We start from the raw sequence: 20,127 nt of genomic DNA, 5'->3' as shown, positions 1-20,127 counted from the left end.
CTTTACCCTAGAATGGGCCCTTTATATTTACATACTTTATATTTACATCTGGAGCGGGTCCTCTCTACGGAGGCCGCCATATTTTTTTACAGTAGCCCGGACTGGACAAACTAAACACCTACCACAGGTTCTCTTTCATGTTTGGAGGGTGAGGTGAGGGGTATTCAGCTGCAACATGCAACATCACCACTAGATGTCACTAAATTCTACACACTGAACCTCTAATGTTTAGACTCTCAGCCTCTTTGAAAATGATCTATTAACACTGATCTGAAGATAGCCCTTAAAGATTCAGTTGGACATTAAAGGGGACAGTGTGTATTCCATGTTAATGAGGACCTTTACATCATAAGAGAATGAGCTCTGAACCCTTGGGTGTGGTCGTGTACATGAGAACAGAACCAGTCAAGTGGCTCATCTGGATGTTCAATAGCTTTGTAATCTCTGTTTTTAGTCATATCTACTATGCTGATATCTGCAGGATTAACTGATACACTGTGGATTTACTGCCTTCAAATCAGCTGGATTCAACGTTGCGTTGCAACACTGACACTGTTGTTTATACTGTGTGAGATCTTTTCTCAAATTTCAAGGACTAAACTGACCAAATTCTAACTTTTTACAAAGAAAGTGTTTCTTTCTCTCTTTGTCGTATCTTTAGCTGCATCGGTGAGCTATTTAAGATTAAAAGTCATGCTGCAGATTTTAAATGAACATAAAAAATGATCACCAACAGATATACAAAGTGATCATAATCAGATCTGTGGGGTTTGGTATTTTTGCCCAATGCTAGTTGTGTATTTAGAAGTGATTTTTAAAATCCTGACCATGAACTTGACTGTTTTGGTTCCTGTCCGTCTCGTTTTGATTCACGGCCACAGCACAACATGTTGTTGTCCTGACAATCCACTGAATGCTACTTGCTCAGTGTTAATGCCAGACAAAGATGGCAACTGGCTGAAAACAGAGGAGCATTCAGGAGCAGCTGAGGAGCCACATGTTTTTTTCTCAAAAAGGTGGTGGAGAACAAAACAGAGCAAAAAGAAGATAACAGAGCAAAAAGAAGATAATCCCAGATGGACATTCACCAGGAGATTTTTTGCCATTTTGAATATTAAAATGTTTTAAGTTAACATCTCACATCATGTAAAACAGCAAACAAATGTGCTTACAGAATGTGGTGACTTTGTCTATTTAAGACAAGAGAGAGGACACTTTGACAAAATGAAGAATATATCTAGTCAACCTTGTATTGAATGATGCACAACCACTATCATGTAGGCAGGAGAGCTACTTATTCAGTTGACTGAGGCAATAAATCACAGAAACAACAGACGGAACATTGATATATGGACAATTTTCAAGCAATTGCGCATCAAATCTGACTCACAATTTGATTTCAACTTTTATCTTTAGAAACAGTAATTTTTTTCTAAAGAAACCACATTTCAATTCACTAGATCAGGATTTTGATTTGGTCCAAAATTTCACACCCTCATGAATTGAATCTGCCTTTTCTGACCTGGCACAAAATGTCAAATAAAGTTAGATTCCACCTGGTGTTTACTAGCTGAGGGATGGTGAGGTGAGAATCACTGGAATGTGACTGAAGACTTCTCCAGTTTAAAAGCATTATGTTTGTTGTATCTGTCACATTCCAGGGTTTGTCACCTCATTCACAGCCTCTGCCTGTGTGAGAGTGAATTACTTGTTAGTTGAAGCAGCAGCACACTGGTTTAATCTACAACATATTCACTATTTATTCTTTACATCGTCCTCGGTAAAAATATTACAAAAACTTTGAATATTACTTGATCAATTTAAAATAGCCAACAAATAATAGGAGCTTTATCAGACCATGTAAGGAGCCAATATTTATATATTTAATTGTTGGTTAACCAAATCAATATTAAAGCTTTATATGCCACCGGTTGGAATATCAGAAAGTGTCACATTTTTGTATTATAAAATGTTTTTCAGTTCCTTTTATATTTTATTTTTGTCTGGGTTTTAATAAATATATAATAAATAACAAAAGTAAAAGCTAATTAGTTGTGCAATGCTTCAAAACAAATTTGGACTAAATTCCTCCAGCTCCAAACTCATACAGGAAAATTAAATTAAATATTTAAATGATTTTATTTTCATTAATGAAAAGAAAAACATCAAAAACACAATAACTTTAATATTGTATTATTGTGAACAGAGATGAACTCTCAGAGCATCCAGACAGATATGCTGATGATGTTTTGGAAATGGTTTCCCTCATCACTGGCTCCACCTCCAGCACTAACGGCTCATCTGCACATGAAAAGCTCCTCATTAACCTCTGGTGCACACCCTCTAATGTCCTATTGTCCAGACAGTACATATATCCAGGGCTGACCTCTGCAGGTCCACATCTGCACTCAGACACACTGTTCACAGCACAACTCTGAGCTCAGACTCTCCAACCAAGAAGATGCAGGAGAACAGGACCCAGAAGTTTGGAGCCGAGCTGCATCAGCAAGGTTTGTTCAGGAAGAGCACCACCTACCTGGCTAAGATCGCTGTCGTCCTCCAAGGTGCTGCAGGCAAGATGCTCACTTTCACTCAGGTAAGAAACCAACATCGATCATTATGTGTAGATGTTGTAATGTGAAACACAAATCGTTGCTTCAAATCTAAACTTCAACCTGATGTTTTGCAGTTGATGGACAGGCTGGCCCCACTCATCTGTGAAGACAGGAAATCTGTTGAGAACAACATCAGAGTCTGTTTGTCAACACACTCATGTTTTGTCAAGGTACGTGTTTATTCCACAATTATAAGTATTTTAATAATGCTTTCAAATGAAAGAATAACCCGTGTCTGTGAAAAGTATTGACTCAGTTGTGTTGTGTTTTCAGATTCCTGTGGTCCCAGATTCATTCCACAGTAAGAGGAACTACTGGAAACTGGACCCCGGTCAGATCACAGCAAAGATGGTGCGTCGTCACTTTAAAGGAATCCTGCAGCTCTTCCCTGAGTTGGCCTGCAAAGTGGAAACAGAGGACATGAGCAACAGAGCATCGAAGCACTGCTCAGATCTCCACTCTCCTGAAGCTGCTCAGATCACACGTGAGGCAAAGTTCAGCAGTCCTTTCTCCATCGAGTCCCTCCTGAAGAGAGACGCTCCCTCGGCTCGGCCCTCCAGACCCTCTCCTCTCTCCAGTGTGCCGGTCAGAGCCGAGCAGCAGCTCAGACAAGTCAGGACAAAGAGGAGCCTCAGCTGGGACTCTGAGGAGCATCTCCTCCTCCAGGCTGCAGCTGGAAGTTCCCTCATCTGCTCAACAGGAGGCAGCACACACCACGAACTCGCTGCTAAGAGGATGCATGTGAACACAGAGTCTTCATTCCCCACATACACAAGAGCTGCTCCTTATTTCAGCAGCCCACACAGCAGTTACATCACTTACTCTCTACCAGCATTTACCCATGATACCCTCTGTTTCTGGCTGTGATGTGTTTCAGACCTTTCATGTCATCCTTCTGCAGCACTTTATGTTTTTCAATAAAATGATGAAAATAAATTCTGTGACTATCTTTAGTAAAAGTGCAAAATGAGATGGGGAACAATTCACACTTCTCTGGGTGATCATTCATTGTCTTCCATGTTACAAGATATATAACATGAGTCCTTATAAGCTCATATTAACTAAGCACAACGAAAGCACAAGAACTTTACACTTTTCATTAAAACTCATTAAGATCACACCAAAGTTGCACTTTGACAATTATAATTTACAACGAAAGAGACCTTCAGCGAATCAATGCTGATTTTACCACATTAAACCTGCAGCTGTAATTGACAGTGACTGTAGTGAATGAGGTGACAAACACTGGAATGTGATGTTTTCAACTTGAAAGCTTTTCAGAACATTCCAGGGATTTTCACCTCATCTGCTCTTCACTCAGATTCAGAGGACAGAAAACTAAAAGCACTTTACTGACACTCCCACTCTCAATCTGTGATGTTTGGAACAAAAACGTGTAGATATGGTTCTTATACTGTTTAACACTGTCCAACAAAGACAATGACATTTGGTATAAGCAAAACAGTGGAAAGTAACCTGATGTGTCAAGACTTTGAAAACCCACATTATTCCAGTTTTAATTGAAATTTCAGTGGCTTGTGTCCTGTGAATAAACTTAAATGTTAAAAAAGTGGGGAACAATATAATATATTTTTTTAAAAAGACTAAGCTGTCCAGTGCAAAAACCAACGATCATGTAATTTCCTTTGAAAACAGGTCAAGGATCATGACTTGAAGTAAGCCAACTTTTTATTAGAAGGAAGTGCTGGAGAAAGCTCTCATGTCAGGTCTAACACACATCACAGCCAGAAACAGAGAGCATCATGGGTAAATGTGATGTAACTGCTGTGTGGGCTGCTGAAATAAGGAGCAGCTCTTGTATATATAACATTTTAAATCAACAATGATTGAAACGTGAAATATTTATACTGTGTACTGAGCTATTTAATCAAATTATACTTGTTTTTTTATCTTAAATGGAAATTAAAAATCACTGTCACATCAGAATTTAATGCGTTTGCTACTCAAGACACTTAATACACTTTTGAGGTATTTTACAACTTCTATGTGTCGTCATGTATCTTCTAATTATTTAAAACAGAAAAATGTAAATGTTGCATATACAGGATTAATGAGTCTAAATGGACACAAATTAGCATTCTCCACACACAAAAAGAAGTGTTTTCAAATCCTTCAGCCTGAAAATATTCTATGAGTAGAAAAATGTGACATTTACGGACATTCAAACCAGTGGCACAATAAGTTTTAACAGTAAATTATCCAACAATTAAAGATTGTTGAACTTCATCACTTTCAAGTTGTGATTATTTCCCAAAGGAGGTGATTGTTCCTGGCCCATCAACAAACTGCTCCTCTGAATTGGCTTCAAGTTGAGCTTGTCCTTCTTTCCCTTGCTTCGCACTTTCAGTCGCACATTCTTCATCAAATATCGGCTCCTTACCTGGTCTGATGTAGCTCCTGTTATCTTGAGACAATTTGAAATGTATCAAATGATATTTTGTAATATTTTCAGAGAGGCGATGGAAAGGGTAAATAGTGAATATGTGGTAGATTAAACCAGTGTGCTGCTGCCTCACAAACAAGTAAATCACTCTCCCACAGACAGAGGCTGTGAACGAGGTGACAAACACTGCAATGTGTCAGATACAACCAACTTAAAGCTTTGAAACCGGAGAAGTCTTCAGCTGCATTCCAGTGATTCTCACCTCATCTGAGCTTCACAAAATGTACACTTAGTGGACTAAACAGATACCAGGAGCATTTCACTAACACACATTAACAATATTTTTAATTACCCTGCTTTAGTTTGAGCCTTTTAAAGACAACATATATGCATTTTTGTGGACCAGTATCTCAGACCAAAACAAATGCAAAAGCAAACAGGAGCAAAGTTGTTGTCTATACAGTCTATGGGTGTCAATGCCCAGTGAAATTGGCCCCTAAACACATAACCAGAAACCCAACTGGATAAAGTTACACCCTGTGTACCGGAGAACAGCCACAAACAAAAACAATCCATCCAGCTGTTGTGCAGACCGAGATGGACGTGTCACATCTCATCCACGGGTCGGTGCTCCTGTCAGCGTCCGAGCCGTCATGTGAGAGACACTTCTGTTGGCGAACGTTGGTTTTAAAACTTATTTTGGGCCTTTCACTCTGACAGCGCTGTGGGAAAAGGCAGCACGTTCGCCCAGGTGTCATGTTTATATCACTGAGCTGCAGAGGCCGCTCAGGATGCCATCACATCATCTTTTGCATAGAATATAGTTGTTGGCTTATATATTACAGATTAAAATCTTGTATATATAACATTTAACATCAACAATGATTGAAATGTAAAATATTCATACTGTGTACTGAGCTATTTAACCAAATAATTTGCTTATTAAAATGTCTTGCGTGAATCTGGAACTACTGAGTCTGCTGTACATTTTTTTTTTTACTTTTAGTTAAAGTCACAAATTGATATTCAGAAGTTATTGAAAACTTAATCACTACATCCTCATTATTACATAAATAACTGGCTGTCAAATATGTTAGTAAATTGGAAATTCGCAATCCAGCTGATAAATCATTTGTTTCTGGGATGGAAATACTATTCTGGATACTTTTCTTTAAAAAAAATACAAAAAAGCAGAATGCAACTAACAGACTGAGATTTTGTGGGTACCAGTTTCTATTTGTAATGACATTTTCATTTTAACTAAAGGTCAGGCATCATGTGCTTGAATCCCCTCTGGTGAGTCTGGTTCTAATGTTAATTCTTAGGAGTTTGTCTTTTTCTCCAAAGTGCTTCCTCATTGTGGCAACTGCAGGGTTCCTGTTGATAATGTAGAGATGTTATAATATATCACGTTTTAAAATATAAATAACATCCCAATGTAGTCCAGTACATTTCCTGAACAAAACCCAAAAGCCAGTTAAGTCTGTAATGACCTCTTCAAGGTTAGATGTCCTGTCTGTTTTATTTCTCTGAACTGACCCCGGAGCAGCTGAGCAACACACGTCAATCACAGACGAGTGAATTCAGCTGCTGCACTGTTTGGACCAAGTCCTGCGGAGTCACATCCATTCATCTGAGTAAAGGTGTTCTTGCACGAAAGCATCCAGCACAGGTAAGTTGGGCTCATGCATCCGAATGAGGATCACTGATGCAAATTGTCTTCATCATTAATGTGGCCCAATTGACTTGAAAGCAGCGATCAGTGACCTGCAAACTGTTGGAATGTGATTCGATTTCTCACTGGAATGTGAGCCGTGTCTTTAAACTGTTTATTGTGCCCGACTGTAAGAAGTGAAACACACAATGTTTGTACTGCCTATAAACTGCAGGAGTAACTTTCAGATAATTGTTTTCCACAGGATCCCAATGATAATTTATTTAAATCACAATATATTATTTTCTTTATTTGCCTTGTGTCTATTGAGGGCTTAAAATCCAACCAAGCTAAATTATCTTAAAATCATACCTTTTATAGGCTCACTTGTCTGATCTTGCCGTTATTTAATTGTAAGTAATGATGTGCTCTATGTATATAATGATAGTCCTCTGCTGCTTTATTTTAAATTGAGATTATAAATTAGGGATGGTTAGGGGCAGATCAGACTCCAGCACGTTCAGATATGCTGATGATGTTTTGGAAATGGTTTCCCTAATCACTGGCTCCACCTCCAGCACTAACAGCTCATCTGCTCATGAAAAGCTCCTCATTAACCTCTGGTGCACACCCTCTAATGTCCTATTGTCCAGACAGTACATATATCCAGGGCTAAGCTCTGCAGGTCCACATCTGCACTCAGACACACTGTTCACAGTACAACTCTGAGCTTAGACTCTCCAACCAAGAAGATGCAAGAGAACAGGACCCAGAAGTTTGGAGCCGAGCTGCATCAGCGAGGTTTGTTCAGGAAGAGCACCACCTACCTGGCTAAGATCGCTGTCGTCCTCCAAGGTGCTGCAGGCAAGATGCTCACTTTCACTCAGGTAAGAAACCAACATCGATCATTATGTGTAGATGTTGTAATGTGAAACACAAATCGTTGCTTCAAATCTAAACTTCAACCTGATGTTTTGCAGTTGATGGACAGGCTGGCCCCACTCATCTGTGAAGACAGGAAATCTGTTGAGAACAACATCAGAGTCTGTTTGTCAACACACTCATGTTTTGTCAAGGTACGTGTTTTATTCCAGAATAACAAGTATTTTTATAATGCTATCAAATGAAAGAATAACCCGTGTCTGTGAAAAGTATTGACTCAGTTGTGTTGTGTTTTCAGATTCCTGTGGTCCCAGATTCATTCCACAGTAAGAGGAACTACTGGAAACTGGACCCTGGTCAGATCACAGCAAAGATGGTGCGTCGTCACTTTAAAGGAATCCTGCAGCTCTTCCCTGAGTTGGCCTGCAAAGTGGAAACAGAGGACATGAGCAGCAGAGCATCGAAGCACTGCTCAGATCTCCACTCTCCTGAAGGTGCTCAGATCACACGTGAGACAAAGTTCAGCAGTCCTTTCTCCATCGAGTCCCTCCTGAAGAGAGACGCTCCCTCGGCTCGGCCCTCCAGACCCTCTCCTCTCTCCAGTGTGCCGGTCAGAGCCGAGCAGCAGCTCAGACAAGTCAGGACAAAGAGGAGCCTCAGCTGGGACTCTGAGGAGCATCTCCTCCTCCAGACTGCAGCTGGAAGTTCCCTCATCTGCTCAACAGGAGGCAGCACACACCACGAACTCGCTGCTAAGAGGATGCATGTGAACACAGAGTCTTCATTCCTCACGTACACAAGAGCTGCTCCTTTTTTCAGCAGCCCACACAGCAGTTACATTACTTACTCTCTACCAGCATTTACCCACGATGCTCTCTGTTTTCGTTTGTGACAGTGTGTTCCCTTCATTAAAATTGTGCTTTTGTGTGTTTTTTTTTATGTTTTCTAGTGGAACACTTAAAGTGAAAATGTTCTATTTGATCAGACACACCCCCTTTTAAATCACACAAGGCTCATGAATAGTCTCATGTGTGTCTCATTGTACCGTTGTTAAGTATTTCCTGTTTCAGGAATTATCGTGATGTTTAAAAGAAGATGCTACTATCGCCTGAAGTATCTTGTTCAACAGACTGTAAAGTGATTTTTTTTTTTTTTAAGGATATTTTATATATATATTTTTTGTTTGAGGGCAGAATAGTATGCAGTAGTCATCACACTGAAACAACGATTAAAGGTGGTTTTATTCTACTTCCTGGCACTTTGTCCAACTCTGTCATATATGTGTATATATATATATATATATATTTTTTTTCTTTATCATGGTATGTTTTACTTGTATACTACTTACTCTGAAGTGGACGTGACAGTAGCATGAAAATGCAGGTCAGGCTGTTTTTAAGGCTGCGACAGATCAATGAAGACACACATGAAGTTGTTAAATTTGAACTTTTGCACCTAGTTAGTCGTTCCCCCCCCCGAGGCCCTGGTCAGTGGGGTGACATAATACAAAGTTGACTGACCACAGTGGCGAGGTTGAGCTGAGCAAATATGTAATCTATGAAATCTGTTTGCTTTTCTTTTTGCGGGTCATCTGAGGCACAGGTCTGGTCCTAAACTGTAACCTAATTAAATTCATTTGAACATCGTTGGCTACATTTCTTGTGAACGTCTGCACACTGCACGTCTACTGATAGAAGAAAGTAGTATGATATGTGACATTTCACAGTGCAGTACAATGCAGCCTCAAACCCCCTGTGTGGACTATAAAGGGTGGTGTCACTCTAATGTACCATTCATATATATTGGATTTAGTAAGAGGACAAAGGGTCAGGGACTATGGGGAAAAAAACAACCCATACATGAATGTTTACTGTGCACTGTTCTATTTGACACATGACCAACACATAGACGGCACAAAGTTCATGAAATGAGCAGTCAACCGTCACTGCTGTTGGGTCAAAACACATGAGTACAGCACAGGGGCAGGACAGGACAAGTGGGAATTTATGGCCCAGCCCTTATTCACAGGCTTAGTAGAAAGAAAGACTGTCAATAATGTGCAAATAACAAGGATTACCCAAGACATTTACAGCCAAAAGCATGTTAAAGGGCCTTTGAAATCCAACTTGTCTGAAAAATTCATACGTGCATCGTATTAAACACGAGTGCGAGATGATAGAAACCGTCCTAAATCTCTGTCCCCCATGTCTAATTGGTAAATTGGCTTTAAATTGAACACGGCCAAATTGAATTATCTGAAGAACGCGTCTGTTACAAAGAGATTTGATCTTATTGCGGCTGTTAGTCAACGCTCTCGAGGTATGAAGCGGATAATTAAAAAAATGTTGAGGTCATATTTAAATGCATTTTAACCCCCTTCCACTTTATCATAGTGAGGAATCTCTTGCCGATAATATCAGAGCATGTGAGTTGAAAGCGCACTGAGGGGGGTCTGTCATGAGACGGGAGCTTGGCCCAGCCCTACCGAGGGCGAGGAAGAGGAGTTGGGTGAGCTCAGCATTTGGCAGCCAATGCCCACGACATACTTCTACCCTGTGGGATTACTGGTGGACGACCTAGATTACGACGCAGCCCCCCTGCCTTCCAATCTTTATGTTTTTTTTGTCTCCCTCCCCCTCTCCCTCCCTCGCTGCATAGACTGGTCAACAGAGATTACACTCAGAAAGCCTGGCAGTCAGACAAAATGGCTCAGCATGTGACTGAATGAATGACACATTGAGGGACCGGAGACAAAAAAGAAAAACACTTTCTTTTCTTATCTTCACTGTTTCTTTTCCCCCCTTCTTCTCTAATGTATTCCCTATTCTGGGTCATTTGCAGATTGTCTTTCACTCCCCAATAACAGAATAGGGTTAGTTTTCAAAGGCCTTATAGATAGAATAAACGTTGCTTATAAAAATCAGCTGCACAAATGTCTATATAATGATGATGAAATGATTCCAGGAGATTGAGGTGGATGAGTTCCTCTAATTGCGCAGTCACAGGGAACACAAGCTTGTCTGTCTCTCTCCTGTTATGGATCAGCTTGTCCGTGTTTACTGATTGAGCAAACTCATTCAAGCATTAATCCTCTGAATGCTTCACACTGTCCATACGTTTCTCTCTGTGCTATTTACCCTATTGCTCTGGATCCTACAGATTTCCTGACGTTACTCTATGCAAGTGTGTCTCTGGACGACAGGTCCGTCACATGGCCTCTACCGCTCCGTCCTTGCCACTGAATAAGAAAACATCTCCTTTGTTACAAGAATGCACCAAATTGTGGACGGGGGTCAATGACACTGTGCATGGTCAAATTGAAACGGCCTGATCCCCTCATTTAGGTGATTTGTTACAGTAACGAAGGTACTTAACCTCTCAGCATGACCCACCGAGCGTGTGTGTGTGTGTGTGTGTGTGTGTGTGTGTGTGTGTGTGTATGTGTGTGTGTGTTTTGCAAGCTAATCTGGAGGCAGTTGCTCTGCAGCTTGTTTACATGTAGACTAGGAGACACCATGGGAGCCTGCTGCACTGAGGACAAAAACACTATTATTAGCTCTTGACTTCCATTTCCTTCCATTTGTCAGTGAGGCCTCAGCAGTAATGACAAATATCTCACTGCCATTACGATATAATGTTTATTATATACTATATTAGGGGAAGTTATTTCAGTTTTATCAGTAAAAAGTAATTAAAGAATCACTGTTATTGTCATGTCCTGTTTATTTAGTAATTGTCATGCACATGATTGGATGTTTGGTGTGTGATGTCTTAAAATGCATTTTATATTTCAATGTGCTTTTATGCTTTAAACCCATCTAAAGTGTCTTTGAGCATCGTTAAAAAAACACCACATAAATCAAATGTATTATCATTATTATCAACCTGCTCAGTAACCATAGTAACTGTGGCTGCCATATAAATGTAATGTATGTAAAGTAAAGTAACCTTAAATGGAAATGTTAAATATTAATATAAATTAGTATTTTTAAGTTAGAAAATCTTATCTACTTGGTTAGATGTACACAATTGGTGACACCATGATAAATACCATACAGTAAGTTTATGCAAAAGTCTACTTGTAAACTACTAGAGGTGTTTTGTGTAAGACAGATTTTAAACTTTTAATCTGATATGGAACACATCCACTTATTGAACTCCAGGGCTACTGCTTTACTTTGTTTTTTTAGTCTTCTAATTACTATTTTAATGTTTCATTGAAATGTTTTTCAATAATTCCGTGCCTCTGTTAAGCATTTATTTTCTGCCCGATTTTTCTTTCATTTCTAATTTGTCTTTTACATGTAATTTTAATGACCCTTTAAAGTAGCAGCCTGAGTTGCCTTTTGTCTGAGTGGTGCATTATTTAGGCCCTAAATATTTTTTTTAATCCAGAGAAACACAAAAATACAAATTAGTACGGATTCAAAAAGTTAACAAATATTAAAAGAATAAAGAATTAAAAAAAATCACAGGGGGGGAAAAGGGGGAATTGTGCTGTATATTTAAACTTGAAAGTGTGCACTAGCTTCACTACTGACTAAGTGTGTCCTGAAGGTGCGGCCCTGTGACGTCAGAGGATAAACACGCGCTACGTTCACTTCCGATCACAACAACAACAACAGTCGGTGCAGTCACGTCGCGCTCGTCCTCCTCGTGCTGGCCCCGCCCACAAGAGCTTCTTCATCCTCAAACCGCCGGATCATCAGCCTGAGGGCCGTGCTGCGTTCAGGGGCTGCACAGAAAAACACACTCATCAGATAAGAAGGTGCTTATGGGTTGTTTGTTTTATATTAAAACGTGCTGGAGTAACTTAACATATATTGTAGCCTAAAGGAATGTTTATATATATATATATTAAATGGAATTTAACGAAGCAAAATTAATCAAGGCTCTATCAAAACTTATAACAGATTAACAATTTAAAAGTTCTATGCACTTTAAATATGCCTTACATATATGAAGTGTTTACCAAATATTGGTAAATATTGGACTATACAGTAAAATCCAATACAAGCCTCTGTACTAATAATATGTGCGCTATTTTTCTTTTATGCATTGGGAACTAGATTTTTGACGGCTACCAAACATGAAACCGAGATGTCTTGGCATCAGATACATTTTTCTCAGTTACACAACTTTTACTTCAGTTAACAAGTAAAACAACTGAATTCCTTCACCACTTACTTTCTCCAACGTGATCTTATGTAGTCTAATCACAGAAGTTATAATGACAACAGCCCGTGAAGGCAGCATGACACACGATGAATACAGTTACACAAAACAATGCTTTTAATTGGTAGGTGGTTTGAAAAGTGTCGGTGACTAAAGCGTTTCTACGTCACTTACAGGCAACATATGATAAGGACATCTCAGGACAAACACTGGTGCTTGAGAGCTTTTAAACATTTTTTTATATAATTTTGAGTATCAGTGCTGAAAACGGTTTTGTCCTGAGGCAGAATGGGAACGACCTTTGATTTACAACATTGTGACATAGTGGGATTCTAACGCCTGATCCTGAGGAGTGTGTTGGTTATCCTCACTCCGAGGTTAATAAAAAATCATTAACAGTGAAGTTATCTGGGCCACCAACAACAGACACTAAAGTAACGCAGCAGCGCGATATCACACCGCTCCAATTTTATATCCAACCTTTCCCAAAACAAATCGTCAATCATTGATATGAGATTTTGTATTCACGCCTGCGAGCAAAACACTGGGTTAATCAGCAGTAAATCTCCATTTGTCATGAATGAATATCTTAGGAAGTACAGCATCAGTCAACGTCCTCCTTGTAATATGTTTGTCCTCTGTTTAACCACAGATTTGTTTCAATGTGGTAGTTTGATATTTTGGGTAAGAATTTCATGTACTTTAATGCAGAGAGTTAGATAAGACATGTGATAAACAAGAACATAAACACCGCTCTTATTTGTTGTGTGTTAAATACATGGCCACATCCAGCAGTCAGTCTGTCGAGAGGTTATAAATTCACTGTAAGTGTTTGGGGCGTAGCACAAAAATCTGGGCCCTGTGCATATTCAGTCTCGGTTGGGCCACCTTTCACTTTCAAGACATACATTGTCATACCTGTACAGAAATGGAATCTATAATGAAACATGTGCATCTGTGGAGCTTATTTATCTGATCAAAGTCTGAAAGCTCATTCCCAACGACATGACTGCTTCAAATTTCACCTGAGGTCCTCAGTGTTTAGAGGTTAGTTGTAGGAATCTCTAATATTGTTACCTCTACCAAGGAGTTATACGTGTTTTTTAACTGCGTCTGTTAGTCAGCAGGATTGTGAAAAAACTACCACACCGATTTCAATGACATTCTGTGGAGGGGTTGCACATGGCCCGGGGAAGAGCTCTGAACAAATGGGCGGATGCAGAAATTCCCTTTCTTTGTAGCATTTGCCACATAATACATTCAAGCTCTCATTTCTTCGTTATGAAACTGTGGCAGGATGAATTTGAATATAGTGGGCTAGATAATTAATTGGAAACGCTGCTTTGAGATGGTGAGATAGTGCTTTTAGAGCAGCAGCCAACAGTAGAAGTTTAGTTCCAGAGTCGATAATGTAACATTTCAAAACTGCAATTTAGACATTGTTGAGACTTCCAGTGTTTATTACTCTTATTACCCTCGATGTTCTTCAGAAACAGTGAATAGTTAGCTCTTTCATCCTTTTTTCATTCATGCTCATTGTGCTGTGTGTGTGACTCCTTAACTCCCTCCTTGCCATTCTTAAATCCACTAATGCTCCCTTATCCAATACAAACAACTCCTCACTCTCAACCCGGTCATTCAGCCGCTGTCCACTCCTTATATACACACCTTGTTGTTCTGCAGCAGCTGAACCCACATGTGACACAGAGGAGGCTGTTACCACTCTCTTCCCTCTGTATAGATAGGATTATATTTTTAATTTCACTTTTAGGCTCCATAGAAATTCCAATCAACTTGATAGGAACTGAGTCGAGCTGTGGATTGAATGCCCGCTCCACTGAGATCACACCTCTGCAGTTGGGCTTGAATGTAACGTGGTGTAGTCTCACCCAACAGCTAACATTCCTGTCATCCTGACCTCACATATTTTCCTCAGGAATCAAAACAGGGGCCGGGTAAGGTGCAGTTTCCAACTTTATCTGCAGTGGCTGACTTGCTGCTGCCTGAATGTGTTGTTCCTCCCGGGACCTAAATGCCTAAATCAATACGTTTTTTAATCAGGGTTGATTGAACAAATATGGCAAGGAGGATAAGTCACAGGCTGCATGAAACAAGCTGAACCAGAATATGACACCCAGAGTGCACAGCTCCGCCAAAGCACAACAGTCCCCATAAATTCAATCAAGCTGCACCAAATTTCACACACTCATATATATCAGATCCCGAAATGAAATATCTTTTTTTTTCCATCAAGTTGCATGAATTATTCCCGGAGAAACTTGAAAAACTCCCTATTTTGCAATGTAAAAAAAAAAAAGTTCCCAGATCCGCCCTCGATACGGATCTCCACCAAAATGATATGGTTTCATTCCCTCTTCGTGGAAATCCGTTCTGCTGCTTTTGTGTAATCCCTGCTAACAAACAAACAAGGATAGAAAGCGACAAACAAATGGACAGGGATGAAAACATAACTACGTAATAACTTGGCGATTTTGCATGTTAAATTCTTATTTTCCCTGTATGTGTGAATTGTCGTTGGCAAACCTCGGCTTTCTCACAAAAGGCGCGGTGTAGAAAACCCAGAGGAGAGTGATGCCGCAGCCTCGTTCAGCTGTGTCATCAGTTCCCACTGTGCCCTGACATGTTTACTGTGTCTAAACTTGGTGCTGGCGATAAAGATATAAGGGCTATGACTCGATGAACAGTGACTGTAGCTCTGAGAGGATTAGGTGAGCTCAAGTCCACTCACTGTTTGTCTATCTTGTTTTTTTTTTTTCATGCACCTCAGAACACGCTCAGTCCGATGCATGTGTGTCATTTATGCAACCACATCCATTTTTGCGATCAGTTGCGTAAATAGCTGCATGGTGGCTATTTTCTGGATTTGAGCCATTAACGGGGAACTATGCATATCAGATTGTCACTTGACTGCATTGTACATAACAGCTTGTACTAGTGTGAATACACATGTGAGCAGTGTAATTGATCACTGGTCTTGTGCCTTTGCCTTTCTGAGAAAAGGGCAGAAGGTATTTCATGCTTTTTTTAAAGATACAATCTTCTATAATTACACAGACTTGTTTGTCTCACTCCTTTGAGAACGAGTCAGCTGACTGTCAGTGTGTCTACGGCCATTAGTGGCTGTGTGACACTGAGCCCCCTTCATTAAAACAACAAGTCTCATAAATAACCCACGACAATTAAAAAGGGACCTTTCCTCACCACTGTACAGTTTTTGTGCGCGATTTTGTCGTATATATGAAGATGCAACTGACAGTGAAAACCTGAGGAGTTGTGTTCTCATTTTGTAGCCGTCGGGTTAGTTTAACCTTTGTCCCTAAGTGTTCATAGACCAAACAAACACTGTTATTAAGGCTTCAGTGTTTAATGAGGACTGTTATGCATCAGTAAAATGTACCCAGCCTGGTTAGTCACTCAGTAACTCAGCCTTATCAACATCAAGAGAAAAGAGGACAGTCTTATCACAGCAGTAACTGCAACTTATTGAGATCCATATTGAATACAGGTCAGGCTGAGGAGAAACCGCACATCAGAACAAACTCACTTTACAGCCAAATAAAACGCCACAAGGTTTGTTTGTCTGTTGACCTACAATAAGATGTGATAAGAGCATGATGCATACGTTCATAAAACACTAGGCAGTCAGTGATGGGAATAAGAAACATTCTGTTGAGATTAGCTTATATAAATTAGACCTATATTCATGTTAAGTAGGTTGAGAAATATTCTTTCTTTTTATTTTGATAGACATTTTGGCACAACATGCTTTCCTGCCAAGAATTAGATCAGAAGAATGTCACCGCGACATTAAATATACAGCTGGAGCCCGCAGATATTTGGCGATACAGCTTAACAGGTATTTACATCAGCATAGCCTAATTTTACAGGTAAAAACAAATTGGATTAAATGTTTTAATCATTCAAGCACTGTCGCCTCAGGGTGAGCAGGTTCTTGGTTTGAATCCCAGTTTGTCTGGGGTCTTCCTGTGCAGTCTTTGCATGTTCTCCCCTGTGTTTGCAGTTTTTGTGTACCCACCGGCCCCCTGCAACCCTTAAAGGCAATGGATGTAATCCACTGTCTGCTGTAGCTTCATATTTAATTTGAAGCTACATCATAATACAGTCAATATTTACCTCCACTAAAGGGGTTATGTACATTTATTGGTTTGTTTGTAGGCAAAGTTACACAAAAACAAGCGAGCAGATTTCCACAAAACTTGTGTATGGGTCAGGAGAGGGCCCATTTTTCTTTTCAGTTTAATGGTACGTTATCTAAACTAATGAAAAGATTTCCATAAATGGGACATGGATACATTTTTCACTTTCTTTAACATTGAGAGTGACATCAATCCTCTCATCTATCTCTCCACAAGAAAGTGAATAATTACATTTCCCAGAATTTCAAACTGCTGTTTTAAAGCGCTTGTTTGTCTAAGAAAAAAACAAACAGGGCCAAGCTGCATGTAATGATTTCTCAGCAGGAATCACTGGAGGGTAACTTGTCAACTCTTTGTAAAGATTTACCACAGAGCACTGTCAAAACTTACCTTTCCCCCTGAACACACTGGATAAACTTGTTCACGTTGCTCACGAATTAACACTCCTTTTACTACGTGACCTACAGGCACACTTCATGTCACATGTGTCTGAATCACCCATTCTTTGTAACCTATTACATCACCCATGACTGGTTGAGTCCAGCGCAGAGAAGGGGCATACAAAAGACTGAAGAATGTGTGTGTGTGTGTGTGTGTGTGTGTGTGTGTGTGTGTGTGTGTGTGTGTGTGTGTGTGTGTGTGTGTGCGCGCGTGTGTGTGGTGACTAAACCTCGAGGTGTGGAGCACGTTCGATGTCAGGAAACAGTCGATAATTATTTTAAATTGAATGTAAATATTTGCCCGGTGCAGGATTCAGCAGCAGGTGGATGAGCTTAAAATGGACATATTCTACTATCTGCTGTGTTTGCAGTGAACAGCGGAGCAGCGTGGTCATGAACTTGGAGACCAAACACACATAAACCTAGAGACCTCTCACTGGTATCAACAGACAGAAGATATGAGACAGTTTCAGTCCGTGCTGTTCCTGGATGTACAGTACAGAGCCAGTGTTTCAGTGGAAGGGAGAGGGAGGAAGGCCGGACAGAAAAGTGGAACTAATTAGTTCCAATGTTCCTTGAACAACTGAATATCGAATTCGTAAAAGTGCCTCACAGGGTTAAAAACGAACTACTAATAAGTTCTAATGTGCATTTGAATCAATGAGGAATGTGTGACAGCATGTGCGAAGGGGTGCAGCACACACCTAAAGACCTCTGGCCTCTGTGATATGGGCCTTGTCGCTGCTGCAAGCTGCTCCCACAAACAGTGTAATCAGCCAGGTGAAAGTCCACGGCTTTTATCAAGGATTGAGACACTCGGCGACCCACATGTGCTGCACTAAACCTCTCACAGTTGGCAGGCTCGCAGATGCTATCTCTGTTTTCACCAAGATAGTCGCACGGGAGCGGCACGACGTGTGAAATCGCACACAGGGATGATGCTCACAGTGTTGATTCATTCATTCAACATGTAAGAATATTTCAGTTTCATTCCGGTCCATCAGCACTGGCCCATCGTCTCTCCTCAACCCCATGTGAGCAGTTCAGTGTACTACATTAGCATAGTGGTTATATCTTCCCCCTCCAATGCGGCCATTGTTCCGACATGTTCCTATTGAAGGCCTCACATTACAAGCCCACAGTGCGGCTATTGTGTCTCGACAAGGACCCTCCACACACCCGATGCCAATACTCGCACTTATTGACGACCCCACAGTGCGACAGTCAGTCTCCTGCAGGTGTGGAAATTTCCATGCACATCCGAGCACTGTGCAACATGCTTAGTAAGTGAAACCAACAAATCCGGAATCGCCGACAACGTGCTTTTCACTCCGCTGAGACGTGCATTTACACGCACAAATCTCAGCACTCAGATTACATGTGCTGTGTGCTGTTAAAAAAGGTGTAGAGCCACAAAGAGGACAATCAACACAGATTATAAACCGATGTGAAGTCGCTCTGTAGAGGAGGCGCCAGCCGGATAACACTTTCATACTTCTCCTCGTCTGCACGGCCGCTCACACATGGAGCAAAGTGTCTCCCTAGTGGGATTGATTGTTGCGTCTGTGGGACAAGCTAACTTTGATTAGACAATGGCAGAGCGCTATCAAAGAAAAAGGGGGGCTTCCCTTTGTACACACATATCTACTTTTGGCCTCAAATCAAGGTTGCAGGCCTGGCTTCAGTCCGACAGCCCCTCAGCCTCTAACAGCCGCACAGCAGACAAAGGCTCCAACACATCTTTATAAAACAAATGCCTGCAGTCGGGATTCCACCAGGGTAAAAAAAATACCATTATGAAAGCTACTCCTCTGTTAGAGTGAGATGAATTACAGTTTGCAGGGGGAAAAGAAGGAGAGAAGATTCCTGTCCCCACCCAGTCAGTGGAGAGAAGGAGCGGTATTGATTTCAAAAGAGAGAACGTCAGATGTGTCACAGGAGAATAGGTAATGACGACACAATGACACAAAGGTGTGTTGAGAGTATTGTGCAATTTTATACATCAACCACCATCAATTGCTGATATTGTTTTTATCACCCAGCCCTAATTCTATGGAATTTGAAGAAAAAAAACACACATTGAAATCACGATAAATATACAGTTGCACAGTTGCACTATTACAATTGGTTCAGGGGCGGGGCCAGGAGCGGGGCCAGGAGCGGGGCCAGGGGGGCACTGGCCTTAGCTGAAATCTCACTGGCCCCTGAAGCCAGTAGAACACTTTTCGGGTTTAATAGAATTGCCAACTCATAACATCACTAACAATAAATATGACAAGTTGTTAAGGATTTTTATGTTCTCAACTTTTTGTTGTGCTTTAAAAAAGGAATAGTTTTCAAAATACATTTATTAATGTGGCTTTACTTAAAGCTATAGAGCAAACAGTAAAGAAGGAATTACGTTAATTTGAACCTTACTGAACCAGGAATTTCGCATGGATGTTGCCCCCCCTTTGTGTAATTTGTGGCCCCATTTTGGCCCCTGATTCAGAAAAATCTTAGATCTGCCACTGAGTTATTTGGGTAACATTGTGAGAGTATTGCTGATATATTTCAGAGGGGGGGGGGTTAAAACTTGCCTGGGGAGCTTTTCCCTCATGAGTCACCATCTGTTTTGTCTTCGTCTTCATCATGCAACCTCTGGAAAGACAAGAGTGGAGCTACGTGTCTCAGTCCCACAGCTGCGGTTGCCCAATAGAGAGAGCAGGGGGGAGTTAAAGTGGGCCGGCCCTGCACACTCCCCCCCCAGCCCCCCCCCCTATCCTTTATAACATTCCCT

The 20,127-nt window shown here is 40.7% G+C and overlaps 2 protein-coding genes across 6 annotated transcripts; both read left to right on the top strand.

Annotated features, from left to right (window-relative positions):
• The first annotated feature begins 2,390 nt into the window (after positions 1 to 2,390).
• Positions 2,391 to 3,482, top strand: LOC117770674 (forkhead box protein Q1-like). The gene is made up of 3 exons (XM_034600327.1): positions 2,391 to 2,596; positions 2,690 to 2,785; positions 2,889 to 3,482. Exons 1-3 carry the CDS (start codon positions 2,462 to 2,464, stop codon positions 3,480 to 3,482), a joined length of 825 nt encoding a protein of 274 aa, XP_034456218.1. The 5' UTR covers positions 2,391 to 2,461.
• A 3,086-nt stretch (positions 3,483 to 6,568) lies between these two features.
• On the top strand, positions 6,569 to 8,811 carry LOC117770431 (forkhead box protein Q1-like). 5 transcript variants are annotated; one of them, XM_034599888.1, is made up of 4 exons: positions 6,569 to 6,691; positions 7,377 to 7,560; positions 7,654 to 7,749; positions 7,854 to 8,811. In XM_034599888.1, the coding sequence occupies exons 2-4, from the start codon at positions 7,426 to 7,428 to the stop codon at positions 8,445 to 8,447; spliced, it is 825 nt and encodes a 274-aa protein (XP_034455779.1). In that variant the 5' UTR covers positions 6,569 to 6,691; positions 7,377 to 7,425; the 3' UTR covers positions 8,448 to 8,811. The 5 variants fall into 5 exon arrangements, with proteins under 5 accessions (XP_034455779.1, XP_034455780.1, XP_034455783.1 ...); XM_034599889.1 differs by having other exon boundaries at positions 6,573 to 6,691; positions 7,392 to 7,560; XM_034599892.1 differs by lacking the exon at positions 6,569 to 6,691 and adding an exon at positions 6,696 to 6,826.
• Positions 8,812 to 20,127: the final 11,316 nt, after the last annotated feature.

Source organism: Hippoglossus hippoglossus, chromosome 11, assembly GCF_009819705.1.
Source record: "Hippoglossus hippoglossus isolate fHipHip1 chromosome 11, fHipHip1.pri, whole genome shotgun sequence".
NCBI classification, from domain to species: Eukaryota; Metazoa; Chordata; class Actinopteri; order Pleuronectiformes; family Pleuronectidae; genus Hippoglossus; species Hippoglossus hippoglossus.
This window is presented reverse-complemented; position numbering and strand designations above follow the sequence as displayed.

What these genes read in the sequence shown, in the direction of transcription:
- LOC117770674 (XM_034600327.1), top strand. Translation starts at nt 2,462, where the DNA reads ATGCAGGAGAACAGGACCCAGAAGTTTGGAGCCGAGCTGCATCAGCAA. An exon ending in AGATGCTCACTTTCACTCAG is followed by an intron (nt 2,597 to 2,689) that starts GTAAGAAACCAA and finishes GATGTTTTGCAG; the next exon opens with TTGATGGACAGGCTGGCCCC. An exon ending in CACACTCATGTTTTGTCAAG is followed by an intron (nt 2,786 to 2,888) that starts GTACGTGTTTAT and finishes TTGTGTTTTCAG; the next exon opens with ATTCCTGTGGTCCCAGATTC.
- LOC117770431 (XM_034599888.1), top strand. Translation starts at nt 7,426, where the DNA reads ATGCAAGAGAACAGGACCCAGAAGTTTGGAGCCGAGCTGCATCAGCGA. An exon ending in AGATGCTCACTTTCACTCAG is followed by an intron (nt 7,561 to 7,653) that starts GTAAGAAACCAA and finishes GATGTTTTGCAG; the next exon opens with TTGATGGACAGGCTGGCCCC. An exon ending in CACACTCATGTTTTGTCAAG is followed by an intron (nt 7,750 to 7,853) that starts GTACGTGTTTTA and finishes TTGTGTTTTCAG; the next exon opens with ATTCCTGTGGTCCCAGATTC.